The 14180-nt window shown below is 43.0% G+C and overlaps 1 protein-coding gene and 1 long non-coding RNA gene across 2 annotated transcripts in view; one reads left to right on the top strand and one right to left on the bottom strand.

The window, feature by feature from the left end:
- Window positions 1-2304, top strand: part of TRAM1 (translocation associated membrane protein 1) — a 27710-nt gene extending 25406 nt beyond the window's left edge. The window contains exon 11 of the mRNA XM_011366930.2: window positions 718-2304. Within this exon, the coding sequence (XP_011365232.1) occupies window positions 718-791 (74 nt within the window). The 3' untranslated portion in view covers window positions 792-2304. The remainder of the gene's footprint in view (window positions 1-717) is intronic.
- Window positions 2034-14180, bottom strand: part of LOC105296688 — a 16835-nt gene continuing 4688 nt past the window's right edge. The window contains exons 2-3 of the long non-coding RNA XR_896281.2: window positions 8943-9019; window positions 2034-6618 (exon numbers count right to left, since the gene is read on the bottom strand). This is a non-coding gene — a long non-coding RNA (uncharacterized LOC105296688). The remainder of the gene's footprint in view (window positions 6619-8942; window positions 9020-14180) is intronic.

Raw genomic sequence — 14180 nt, 5'->3', positions numbered from 1 at the left:
CAGTTCTCTGTGTAGCCTGTACTTTCTTAGGAGTTGCTTCCTGCTTGATTTCTCTGAGTCTTGCTTGGTGCCTGCACATTTAGTAGTTGGCAGTGCCTTAAGAGAGAAATACACATGGCTGCCTTGGTTTTTTCCCAGACCTTTAAGCAGCCACTTTTGTATTTAACATTTATGGGTATTTTTGGAAGGAGGGTTGGTCTGACATCAGTTATTTCATCATTGCCTAAAAAAGAAGGTGGCCATGATGCACCCATAAACATAAGCCTTATCATCCTAAACGCCTACTTTTTAATGTTATAAAGAAACATATTCCAAGAACTTCATTTGTCTGCTGTCAAATATGAAATTTTCTTTACTTCTACCAAAAGCACTGCTCTAAAGACTATTTTAAAATTCGCATGAATGTTTTTTAGAGTTTCTTTTATCTTCTATTCCTTTTTTCTGCTTTAAATACCACTTTCCTTTTTTTTATTGAGGTCTAATTGACATAGTTACTTTTCTTTTAATTTGCTAGTCTCAGTTCGTTGTGTTTACCATGTTATTAGGTTTTGTGATTGGTTAAATACTAGTAAAGATTAAGCTCTGGTGAATAAGTTTCACCTAAGGGCATTAGAATATATATTGGGTTTTAAATTCTCTTTCCTGAAGACACTTTTAAGTATAAAGGTTTGTGTTTCTTCATAAAAGAGAGTAACACTGATTCTTTTCTCTTTTCAGAAAATGGTGTAAATGGAACAGTAACTTCAAATGGAGCAGACTCTCCACGTAATAGAAAAGAGAAATCTTCATAATGAATTATAATCTAATTGATTAATGTCCCCAAAGAAATCTGCTTTTTACTATATCTTTCAGCACTAGAAATTCTTTTCTGTTCTTGAAAATACAGTTTGTGCTCTTTGATTCTTGCTATTGTACTGTTTCATGCATTTTTTTAAAGGACAGCTGAAGGGAGGATAATAACTATAAGTCAGAAAAATATTTTAGCTTAGACAAAGCTACTTGCCTTCAAAATAGTTTAGGGACCACCACCATATTTTATTTTGTTTTTTATCTTTGAACATTTTTCTAATTAGAGAGAGAACTATTTACAAAAATTCTACCTATATCAATGATACAATTTCTTGCTCTCACCAGTTTTTTATATTAGCAAGATGACCTATTCCAGTATGGTCATATTTTTTAAGTTATCTTTCAGGGTAAAATGGAAATACTGTAAAGTTGGATGTCAAACTTTAATATGTTTTCAGTGTTCTCTAATTTTTAGGAATTTTTGTAGCCTTTACACCAGGGAAAAAAGATTTGTAAATTCACCAAAATAATTGTGTGCTTTATTTTATAGGTAGTGGTTGTTAGTGTTATATTCCCATTTTTTTAAGAAAAAAAAAAAAAAGCATAGTGTTGGTTACAATGTGTGGAGATTTATTGCCATATATTGAATCAGAATATCTTCTATTAACATAAAAGTACTTGTGAAGTAAAATCTTTCTTGTGCATTTTCAACACTTGTAAACTGGAAATTGGGAAATTAAATATTTACTATAAAGAAGAAAATCTGATATAGCCCTTTTTGATATGTTTATTAATAATGATTAATGGGGCTTGTCATAAGTTCAATATACACAGCATCTTAGAAGAATATTGTTTAACCTATAAACCCTTTTAAAAAATAATGCCTACTTGATTTATATCTATACAAAGAATGTCAGGTAATTATATTTCGAAAACATTTAATGCACTAATCTTAAAAAAATTGAAAATTCAGGTGGATAAACAGTCTTAAAAAAAAGACAGTGCTTTATGTTACAACTATAGCTTTGGTCCCATCTTTAATTGAGAAGCATTTATCTGTATAAAACATATTTTTGGATAAAAAAGTATATATATATTTGTATCTCTACAGAAAGGCTCTAAAAAACATTTGAGTAAAATATTTGGTTCTCTTTTCTATAATTATCCTTTAAAATCCTTATAGCTGTATTTGGTTTTTTGTTGTCTTCACAGTATATACATTCTTTCAGTGTTCACATCCTGTTCCCCATTTCTCACTTTTGTCACCAGTTAATGTTTGTGCCATTTTTAGTATAGAAGGTGCAGACCGTGGAGGTCTGCAGTGTGTCGAGTCGCCATGCTGCTAGAAAGTCGTGCTTTCTGTTTCCAGCCGTTTACCTCCTTCCTGGAAAAAGTAGTAGCTCTCTGTGGCATCATGGAGTTTCAGTGGAACCAAATTATTGCCACTAAAAACTGGCATTATATTGAACCATTCATTGAGAAATCAATCAAAATAAAAAATTTTTACTTTCACAAGCTGTATCCGTGACATTCTCTTCATTGTGAGCAAGTTTTGTGCTTTTTGAGTATGATCTCACAGTGTACCATGTTTCCAGAGCCCACTCCTGATAGAGAGGAGAGCCTTTCCCAAAAAGTGCGTTCTGCAGAACACAGCTAGGGCTACTGTAGGGGGAAAATGGTTCATCATTGGATAGGTTCGGGGACCATTGGGTCAAATAAAGGCGTTTCTTCGTGCAGGACTGTTCAGTCCTCTGTATCAGATGTGCCTCCTGAGGCACCGCGAGTGTTGGCACTGGGGACAGGATGTGCGGCTTCCCAGCTCATTCAGCTGTGGAACCTTCTTTCTGTGGGATTAGTAAGAACATGTGTTCTACAGCAGATGCTGTGGGTTTAGGGGAAAGGGAAAAGAAAAGCCCTTGACATGTAGTTAAAACCGTACAAGACACTAAAATACACAAGTGCAATTGTAAATTATAAGCCCTAGACCTGCTGCTTCCAAAGGCTCTGTGCAAAGTCTGTCTTTAAGGGCCTCCAGATACTGCAAAGGCTGCCCCTGACACCCGGCCTCAGGTCAAACATGAAAGCCTGTTGGGAAGCGTCACAGAAGGATCGTGAACCCTGACAGCTGTCTTAGACTCATCGAGTGACCTTGAGCTAGTTGCTTTGTCGTTCTAGAGTTGTCTTTCCCTCTGTAAAATGCCTTCTTGCCTGCATTTTAGAATATGGTTGTGAGTAGTCCAGGTGGACTATCGTGAAAAGAAACTATTAACTACCGTCTTCTAAAATTGAGTGGTCATCCACCATCCTTGTATTCAGAACTAATCCTGGAGCAGAGCTCGTGGAGATGAGGAAAGGGGAGAAAGAGTTTTTCGTTGTTGCACAGATGTTAGCAGTTAGCCGATGACACCCCTTATCTCCAAGGTATTGCTAAATGTTTTCACTGGAAACTAGTTCTCTGCTGTCTACATATGAACAACAAAAGTTGTTTCTAAGAAATGACAATGATATCGATCACCTGTTAGCATTTTTTAAAGAGTGGCTTCAGAAGTAAAATCATAGGATAATGCTTAAACAGATATTTTTCCCCAAAGACCATTCTAGGTGTGATAGGTAATTCAGTTTAGAAGAATCATCTCATAAAAAACTTTGACACAAGACAGGTTTGTGAATTAAAGTAGACATTAGCAAGTGTTAGGACAGAGAATGAAAGACTAGCAGCCCAGGGCCTGCGGGGAGGGAGTGCGTGCGCTTGGCCTGAGTCTCTAGGTGCTCCAGAATCCCTGGGTATACAACCCAGTCCACTAGGATGACCAGAGGCCAGAGGACAGACTCATAATAATGGGGCTTTGTTCGTTTGGTCACTGATCACTTTTTTAAAGCTACTGGGCATGTACAGAAGGTAACACCCCCACCCAAAGGCCCAGCTTTGTCTTGTGAAGACAACAGAGAGCCCAGTAATTAAGACGAACTAGTCCTGCGTTTACCTAAACGTGATGGGCTTTACAAAAAGCTGCACTAGGTGTCTGTCGCACGTTGACCAGCTTTATCCAATACCATTTGGAAAAGGCTCACCCAATTTGTCTAGCTTGACTATTTTTAGTGAAAAGATTATGAATGTATTTGTTTAAGGCTGATGCCAAACATTTGGAGTGTCCCGAAAACAAGCAAATCAGAAAACAATTTTAGAGGCTCAGGTCCATCACATAGTCTAATTCATAACTATTAGTAACTTTGACCTTAAATTGGCCAAAGGGGAAAAAAACTTCTAGTTTGAAGATCCACTGATGAGACTCACATACGAGAATTGAAATCGACTCGTCCATTAATCAGCTCTATAGAATCTAATGTCTGTGCCTCAGTTTCCCGATAAGTATTAGCACCGACCCCACAAGGTAGTTCTGAGAACTGAGACAGTGCACTTAAGTTGTGCTTAACTCCATGCTTACTGTTAGTCGTTCGCTCATAAGGTTGTGACAAACGGCACAGGGCGCGGCGAATGGTAAGTATGAAGTAATCTTAGTTGTCACTAACTGTTCACTCCGTGGACGAGGTCCTTGAGCACTTGTTCTCTCCAGCGCACGTCCAGTGTTCCGTGGTTACCACCCAGGAGCAGGGGGACCGGCAAAGCTGCACGAGATGTCCAAACCAGCATCGCTGCCATTTAATCATTGGAAAACCTTGCCGACACGCTTACTCAGCACAGAAGTTCGTAAGTCAAACATCCAAGTCTCGACTGAATTGCTTACACTTGAAAAAAGCAGATGGTATGTATGGTTTCTAAAGAAGCCATACCTATGGCTTATGAAACCATAGTTTCATTTAGATGGCGTGGACAACCTCTAGAGAATTTTTAGCTGCTTAGAGTTGCCTTACCTCCTACTGAGAAAAATCAAACTCCATCAGGCAAATGAGAATATTTACCTAGGATAAGAAAAGGGTGTATTACAAGATAATGTTTATAAAGAAATTTGAACTGATCTCATAAAGTGTCCTAGAAATTGCAACTCTGCAAGAGGACTGGAGAGCCTGCATGCGTGTGGAATATACACCCAAGTGTGGATAATGTGTGAAACAGACTGAACTCTAAGGACTAAGGGCGTTACTCGTATACTTGCTCACTAACTTCTGGACAAACCCCTTCTTTCTCCACAAATATGAGAAATGATATTAAAGTTCCTTATGAGAACAACTGGATATTAATTTTTCAAAACGCAATTTTACCGAACTAATTTAGGTCAAAGTGATCTGACCAATTAGAGTGGTCCTTTTCTTTTCTCTCTCTTTTTTTTTTTTTACCTTTTCTATTTCTTGATGTCATTCAGCACACACAAAACTGTAAGACATGGGTTATTCGTAAGTTAGGTCAGAAGGGGGAAATGTCTAAATTGTATATCCTAAGTATATGAAAAATAAAAATCAAGTGTAGTTTTTAAAAAAATGAATTCAATCATGTCGGGTTACAACCTTGAAAATGACCAGGAATGTGTTCGAAGACGTGATTTACCTAAATCCTAACATATGTAGGAAGCTGTGAAAAATTCAAAAGAAAATATGCAAAGCTTGGTTAAACTTCATCTTCAAAGAGAACTTCCATAACTGCACAATTCTCAATCGAATGACTAGAAAGCCACAGTTCAAACCTAGAAGTCATTTCTCTATCGACAGTGGGTACGGGGGGGGTCAACTTGGTCTCTGCAGAAGCAGTGGTTGAGACAAATGAAATGGGAACATAACCATTTAACAAAACCAAATCCCTTTCTGAAGTAGGAAAAATAATCTGTAGTGATTTCCATTGAAATTTTAAAGCACTTCTCTCTATGTCGGTCATACAGAAAGCTCAGGCTCATTTCGCTTATTCTTCTATTATGTAGCATCTTAATTTTGCAATAGCCTGTGGTTTTTGTGGTTTTTTTTTTTTTTTAACTGAATACTAAAACAGAATAAAGAATTTAAAAAGCAAAGCCATCTTGTGGAATGTAGCTTCAGGTTTAAGTAATCACTGGTCTCCTTGTTTTGCTGTATTTTGATGAGTGCCAACATTCTAATTACAGTCCAGCATCTCTCGTTCAGCAGGCGGTGCCAATCATGCCCCATTATACGTTGACGTGGAGTAAGTGCCCGTTAGGGGCTGCTGTAATCACCGCCCTAATTTTCTGCTCCCGCTCGGTCCACGTCAGCGTTCTCGTCTCCAGCTGTCCTCGCTGTACTCATTAACCCAGCCGCCCTTGACATTTATTCCTTTTTTCTTTTTAACCCAATGTCACAAATTTTCTACCAGAGGAAACACTTTCGGCCTGTGGTTTGGTTTTTTTTGTTGTTGTTGGTGGTGGTGGTTTTTGGTTTTGGGGTGTTTTGTTTTCTGTTTTGTTTTTGCATTGACTATTTCAGTTGTTTCTTTATGTATGATCTGAATTTCCATCTAAAACATCTCACTCTTGCGTCTCACCCACTGAGCTTTAGAATTCCGAATGAAGGACCTGCACGTTACTGTGATATGTTGTGATAGTATTGGCCAATGGGAGGCACCAAGTTAAAAGTAGATCCAGAACTTCATTGACCGATCTGAAAGTCTGGCTTTAAAAGTACTAGAAATTTGTTTCTTCTTGATATTTTCAAAAATGCCTAAAAAACTGAAGTTATTAGTTACGTAGGATATTTTATACTTAGCGATGCTCGTTTCAGAGACGCTTAGTTTTAATGGGTCCCTACCCTGTTCTGACTTTCCTTTAGCTCTGCGGATGTCTGTTCTTGAGATGATAGTTCACATTAATGACATGATCTTCATCTTTCCCTGCATGCAGCAAGGTTCCAACGTCTGGAGTCTTATATCTGAAATGGAAGAAACGGGGAAAGGATATTTGCATTTTTACATCCCGATATAGCAAAAGACCAAACTCAGTCCCCAAAATACCCTCCTGCAGCCCATTCTTTATCCTCCACAATCTTTTTTTCTAAAGGCCCAATAATACTGTAATTTATTCTAAAATATACTCTATCCCCCACATTTTAGCATCTCTGAAATGAGAATGGGTCTTTTAATGAATGGCATGTCGCAATTGGCAGCATTTTTCCTAGTGTACACGATATAAAGGGTTTTTTTTTTTCAAAGGTGAATTCTTAGATTGTATAAAACCCAGTACAAATTTCTAGCATTTATTAAAGGCTTATTCAGTCCCAATTATTAAGTGCTTCCCCTACCCCTCATTTTTATTCTCCACAAGAACCCTATGACTAGGGAGGAACCATTCTCCCAGAGTCAGGGAGGGGTGAAGTGGCTAGTGAGTGGCAAAGCCCGGCTTTGAACACAGGTCTGTGGATGGAGCCGGGTCCTCACTGTTCCATCACACGCCTCTCCTCCACCCACGCCTGCCTAGAAGAGGATCATTTGGTTTGGTCTTCAGCGTTCTTTCCCCTGGGGAATTTTGCAAAGATAAAGTCATTTCTAATTGTAGAATACTAGTCATGCACAGTAAAACGGCTTACAAATTATTTCAATTTATTCAATAAACACTAATAGACTCTTTCTGCATAATATGGGGATAGAAAAATTACTAGAACACAGTCCTTGTCTCCAAGGGCTAAATCTAGTGGAAAAAGCAGACATCCCAGACCATAACTAGAGCAACGGGGTAAGTTCTAGAGCAAGATAAATACCAGGTGCCTCAGAAAAAGGGACCTCAGGTGGGAGGTACCTCAAGAGTAAGGCTGATCTTGAGCTGGACTCTAGGAGCTGAGAGAAGGCTTCCCTGAGGACATGACCTTGAAGCTGAGTGTCCAATCATGAGAATGTGCTCTGGGGCTTCACACAGTGCCAGATGATGAATGAATGAGTGACTCTACCTACCCATCTTTCACTATCCACAGTGACTTGAAAGAGACAGCCCATGACTTGGGGACACGAATGTGTAAGGAGTAGTCAATGAAAGACAGATCTTTGAGGGCACCTGAGAGGGAAAAGAAAGAGGCGAAGAGACCCCAATAGTCATGGAAGCCAAGCGAAAGGGCTCCAAGGAGGAAGCGACTAGCAGTGCCAAAAGTTGCAATGAAGGAAAAATAAGGACTAAAAAGAGTCGTCAGATTTGTCACCTAGGAAGGCTTTGGTGCCCTCAGAAGAGCAATGGGTGTCACCAAGGGGCTCCCCTGCCTCTCTCGCGCAGGGACCTAAGGCCTAGGAGGGGCTGGCGGTACCTCTGTGCGGCCCGCATTCCCGCATGGGCCGCAGTGGCTGGACCCCTCCCAGCGCTGGGAAGGGGCTGGGAGCCCAGTCGCGTAGGCGCTGACCGTCATCCAAACAGCCCGCGGAAGATCCACGTCGGAAAAGTGGGGGCGAGGGTGGCAGGGGTGCTGGGACTCTGCCCCTCCCCGGGAGCTGCGCGAGGGCCTTCGGGGGACTGGTCCTGTACTCAGGTCAGCAGCCCAGGTCCCGGCAGCCCTGCTCCAACCCGAGGAGCCGAGCTTGGACAAACATTTGCCACTTTTGTCGTGTCCTGGCCGCGACTTTAACTACTAATATTAGTTATTGGGACTTCAAGTGACTTCGTACCAGGCCTCGGGGCTTCAGGTCCAGCCCTCTTTCCTTGGTGCCAGAGTTCAGTCCATAATCTTCCTCACCTGCAGTTTCCATGGAGAAATGCAGCCCGCAGGTATGTACTGGGCCAGGTGTACTAAGGAAATATATTCATCTTTTTCCGCACTCTGGTTTTCCCAGCAAATCTTTCTGCCTTGAAGACGCTGGCGAAAATGAAATTTCCTTTTACGAATTTACAAACATGCTCTCAGCAGTATTTGTAAATTTGATGGGCAAAGTGCCTGCTTATTTTCTAGCACATGTATTTAGTATTATTATTTTATCCCTCCTCCTTGCATTTATTGAGCACTATTGAATGAGACCTTGCACGTTAGTAAGAGATAAGACAGTGAATGTACCAAACAGTCTTCCATGAGTGGGCAGAAGGGGCCTGCAGCTCAGCCGGGAGGTGGAGAGAGACAACAACTGGCTTTTAGGGAGAAATGTTGTTGATTTCAAATGTTTGAGCTCTGATTTAAGTCAGAACAAAAAGCTACACAGAATCAATGAAAGCGGGTCTTCTCTCTGGCTCTCTAACAATTGGTTGAAAGTCACCTACTTCAAAAATAATTCACAGCCTCGTCACCTTTTAAGCCAGTGCTACTCAAACGGCAGTCCAGGGACCGGTTCCTGTTTCATTTTGCAAATTGTTTGTGACCAAGTCTGCAATGAGATAGGTACAGAAACAGGGTAAGCATTTAGAGGTTTTATGGCGATTGTCATAATACTTTCATGTTGATCAAACCAAAAAAAAAAAAAAATTTGAGCTTTTATATGTCTTTGGAGGGTTTTTATAATTGAATTTTTCTAGTAGTTTATCTTATTATATCTGTCCTTTCCCACAGGTGTTCTGAGCCACTAAGGGGGCCTCGAAGGCACTCGGCTCAAAAGCACAGGCAGTTAAACGCGACAGTCCCCACGAGACCCAGAGACACTTTCGACAAGTCGGAAGGGAGCATGGAGCCACCCTGCAGACTCTCAGGTTTGACACGGAGTTCTCGGCCACATTCTCGGCAGCTTTCCAGATTCCTTCATAAGGAAGCACAGATGAGGAGGCTTTGAAATTAGAGTTCACTCCTCTCAAAATTAGGTTTATCCAGAGCAGAAGCTTCTACAACATGTGAGCTGGCCACATGAAGGCACAGAGAGTTCGAATGTGACCAATGGTGCCTTCAGAGCCATGTGTCACGTCTGCTTCTTCTAACTTTAAGCAGGTAGAAGAGTCCTGAGCTGAGAGTCACAAAGCCCATGGCATAAACTGCCACGTGGCCACGATGGGATTGCTAAGTTAGATAAAAGCAGGGGTATTTGGGGTAGAAAACCAGCCCTCAAAGTCACCACATTTATCTTACGTTTACTTCCATAGCAACTAAGAAAGGTGAGACTTTTCCCAGGGAGAGGCCATAACGTCCCCAAGTGGGCGGCTTCTGGGGACGTGGTCATTGAGCCAGCCCATCAGCAGTCGTGGGCAGTTGAAACTTATGTGTCCTTAGTGGACATCACCGAGTTCCCATTATTTGTTCGTAGCTGTGCTCATATGTCTTTTGTTGGTGTCTTCCATTAAACCAAATGAGCTGGATTTTTGCAAGCAGAAAAAACATCTTCCTATTTTCTTTTTTTGCAATTTTCCCCACACGACTATTACATTCTGTACCCAGTGGGTTCTGAGTAAATGTTGACTAACCCATTAATAAAATGATGTAAATCAAACAGCAGGTTCCTCTTTTTTTCACTTTCGAAGTGCTCTGATTTTTCCATGCTGGCGTACTGTTTTATTCAAAGCTCCACGAATTTGATTTAAAATGTTGGAAATTAAAGAACATAAAAAGAAAATCAATACGAAACTTTGCTAGTTTGGATCGCACGTGCTCAGAGATCACGCCCACCCACAGAATTCAGCGAACACATCTAACTCCTTGGGCAAAATCCATCCACTCGCCCATTTGAGGAAGCCTCAACTGATGAGATTTCTTGAAGGGAAGTAAGAAACTGAGACCAAAGCATTGTCCTTTTACATCGCCTCTTCTCATCTCTTCTTGAATTCTCTGAAAATTATGCAGAAAGGCTGAGATGTTTATTGAAGGAGTGAAACTCAGCCTCACCATCCCGTGAGCCCAGCTATGAGGGGGCCTAGCGGGAGGGAGGGAGCCAGCGAGGGCTTCGCCCAGGCTGTGGGAGCCAACCTCAGGCCACCAGCCACCACAGTAGACAAAAGCTCCATTTTGTGGAGAATTGGCAGCACCTAGGACATAGAAATTTCATTCCATTCCTCCCTCATCATCCCTTTGTTTCCTTCTCTCCCACGTTCAGCCACCCCACTCGCATCTTTTCTTAGCCAAACTCACTTCCCTTCTCGTAGACAAAAGAGGGGAACTTGTTTGGCCGGAGGTGGGGAATGGCCCACGTTACGTTTTCAATGGAAGGCTCCATTTTCAATGTTACCCCATTGCCTCCGTGACAACCTTGAAATCTCACCCTTGGAGCCAACCGTGGCTTTGAGAAAGACCCAAAACTCTTCAAATATAGTAAGGCTCAACTTCCTCAGGTAAGACTGCATCGACACTAACTAAACCCTTTGAGAATTACAAGTCGTGTTTTAGAATCTTGTTACGACCTGTTCCAGAAAAGACGTACTTGATGATACCACTGTTGTGTCCTTTGGTAACGTTAGTGTCCATAGAATAAGTGAGCACAAGCCGTAACAGAGAAGGTAAAGAGGGGAAAGGGAGCCACGCAAAATAGGACCCGATAAACAGAGGCTCCAGCCTCCAGAAACTCGCTCTTTTTCAAATGACCTTGTGAAAGCTGAGAATTAGGCTGCAGAGCAAGAAAAAGAAAGAAAGAAAGGAAAGGAAAATTAAAAGGACTTTGCCTGTTCCTATTTCCTCTGTTTGGTTTTCCGAAGAATACGTTTAGTAGCATAATTTTGGTATATTTGCTATCGAGAGAAGTTCATAGAATAATTCCTTCACTGGTGTGCGGGATTTGATTCGACGATTCATCCTGAAGTCAGAACTTCATTACCTCTGGTGGAGTCACCTAGGCTATATTGAGACATTTTCTAGGATATTAGAAAAAGGATTGATTTAAAAAAAAAAAAGAAGAAGAAGAAGAAACAGAAAGTGAAAAGAATAGAGAGAAAGAGAGCTAGAAAAAAAATTAAGAGCCAACGCTGAGAGGGAACAAATCATTTAATTCCTGTTAATGCGAGGCCCAGTGACATTTTTCTCATTCACAGGTGTTGGCAGGTGCAGAGGATGTCCAGGACAAATCCAGGATGCTACCCTAAGTCTTTTGCAAACTTCACCCCCTAAAACAACCGAACTCCTAGCTCTCTGACCATCTGCAGCAGAAAGCGGAGAGCAAAGGCAGTCCAACAGCCGAGACCACAACAGGCCTAGACCGCACCTGTGTGTGAACCTTGACCCGGCCTCAGGAGCAGACAGCTGTCTCCTTTCTTGGACAAGGCTGTAGCTCCCTAACATCTTAGGGGCTTCTGCACCCACCTCCTTCACGGCTGGGGATTTGGAAGCAGATTTCAAGTGGAAGAGGATGTAACAAGAGTCTAAAAAACCATCTTGTCCTTATTTCCAAATGGCAGTCGTCCGTGTGGATGCGATCGTCTTGGGGAGACGGAGGCTCACTGTATTTGGAGTCGTTGCTTTTCCTCAAAGGAAAAGCGTGGGGCTTCACTCACTCAGTTCGTAGGGGTGGTCGCAGAGGGGCGAGGTAATGAGTAAATGTGAAACCCACCTCAAAGTCTGTTGTGCTCCACTCCCTGACCCCAACCAAAGATACACACACACACCCACACACACACCCACACACCCCGGGGCGAAACAATCCCCCCAGGCAAACCAGCCCCAGCCTGACCTAAAGTGCCAGTGCCCTTCACGACCGCACCCTGGCCGACCCCAAGGCAGGGCCGAGGAAGCCAGGAGTCCCTCCAGCGCCCTCTGTGTTCGGAGGTTGCTTAGAATCTAGTTTTGACCCACAAGGCCCAAAAGTTGAGCTCCCTCAGAGTACGAAAGTGTGTTACCACTCGTTCGTTCTTTCATGGGTGACCGCGACCCAGATGGCGTAGCAACGAGGCCTGCGTGCGCGCTCTCGCGCCCTCCCTTCCCCAAGTCGCGTGTGCCTCTGCTCCCGTCTGTCACGTGGCCCTCAGGCCTCTGCTGCCACCTGTCACGTGGCCCTCAGGCCTCTGCTGCCGCCTGTCACGTGGCCCTCAGGCCTCTGCTGCCGCCTGTCACGTGGCCCTCAGGCCTCTACTCCCGCCTGTCACGTGGCCCTCAGGCCTCTGCTGCCGCCTGTCACGTGGCCCTCAGACTTAAGAGCCGATGACTTCGGTGAAACGGGGGTTCGTTCCCAGTATTTGTAAACTGAAGTGACCTTTGGGGACAAAAGTCCTGTTCATAAAGCAGATTTTTGTACAAATAGGCCGAGAGCATTTCCGGTCACAGCGCTGAGCCAGAGGCACCGGGGGTGGCAACAAGGAAAGTCAGCGCGGAGCTTGGAGGAGTGGAAGCAATGGCTGCCGCGTCTTGAATGATGTTTCCAGTGGAAGGGAGGACTGTCCTCCCAGCCTGGGCTGGGTGAGTGGGGAGCCAGGTCATCTGAGGAGGGCAAGAAAGCCGTGGAAGGTTCGATGGAGAGGGAATTTGTCACCTGCAAGCCACTGACGTCTTCTGTATTTTGTCTTTCTAATCCTTGAGGAAGTGAGCGTGGAGTGCATACTTACAGCTCATTCATTGACTCGACAAGAAAATTATCAGGTGTCTTCTTTGCATTATGAACTATTCTAAGCATTAGGAATGTACATCAGTGAACAACAACAACAACAAAAAACCTCATAGGAATTAATACGAAAATACAGATAACCTAGTACCAAAATGGGCAAGATACTTCACAAAAATGTTATCCAAATGACCAATTAATATGTATTAAAGAGCTTTATCTCCTTAATCAGAGAAATGCAAATTAAAATGTCAGTGTCACACGATTGCGATCTCACCAGCATGGCTGAAATGAAAAGACGGACAACAGAAAGATAGGACAGGGCGCCGGCAACCGGAACTGCCGTGAACCCCAGGGCGGGGGAGAATTGGCACAGCCACTGTGGAGCAGTCTAGCATTATCCGTTAAAGCTGAAGAAATGCATGCCCTGTGGCCCTGCAATTCCGCTCCAAAAGAAATGCATGCACAGAAGACGGGTGCAAGAATGTCCACAGCAGCAGCAGCAAAAAGCTGGAGATGGCCCAAACGCCCAGCAACCATACAGCGGAGAACCAGACGGTGGGACACTCATACTTTTGAGTGCCGTACTGGAATGGAGGGAAATAAACTACTGCTATGCTCATCGGAAGAGAGGAACTTGACAAACGTGACGTTGAGCAAAGAAACCAGACACAGAAGCATATATATAACGTGTGATTAAATTTATGGTATAAAGTGAGAAAGGGGCATGGAAATTGAGAGTATGTGAGAGGGACCGATTACAATATCTGACCATGGAATGTCTCTTGGGGAAGAGGAGAAGGGTCTGCAGGCAGTGAGGGCAGGGGAGGGGCTGGGGCAGAGTCACCAGGAAAAGTGAGCTGGAGAGACAGGAGGTCTTGCTCAGAGGGCGGGGTGCCCCAGCTGGAGATTATGGAGGGGTTGCATTGATTGGTGGCGACAGGGTCCACAGAATGACCACTGAGGTTAGTGACTGAGGTTGGGAAATGACAAGGGGAGGTCAAGGCACTGAGACATCTGGGTATGGAATTATCAACGTGTGCATTAAAATCACCTAGAATTAAGACAAGACTGGTGTTGGAGAGAC

Source organism: Pteropus vampyrus, unplaced genomic scaffold, assembly GCF_000151845.1.
Source record: "Pteropus vampyrus isolate Shadow unplaced genomic scaffold, Pvam_2.0 Scaffold127, whole genome shotgun sequence".
Lineage (NCBI taxonomy): Eukaryota > Metazoa > Chordata > Mammalia > Chiroptera > Pteropodidae > Pteropus > Pteropus vampyrus.
Note: the sequence above shows the minus strand (reverse complement) of the source record. Positions and strands in the feature narration are given on the sequence as shown.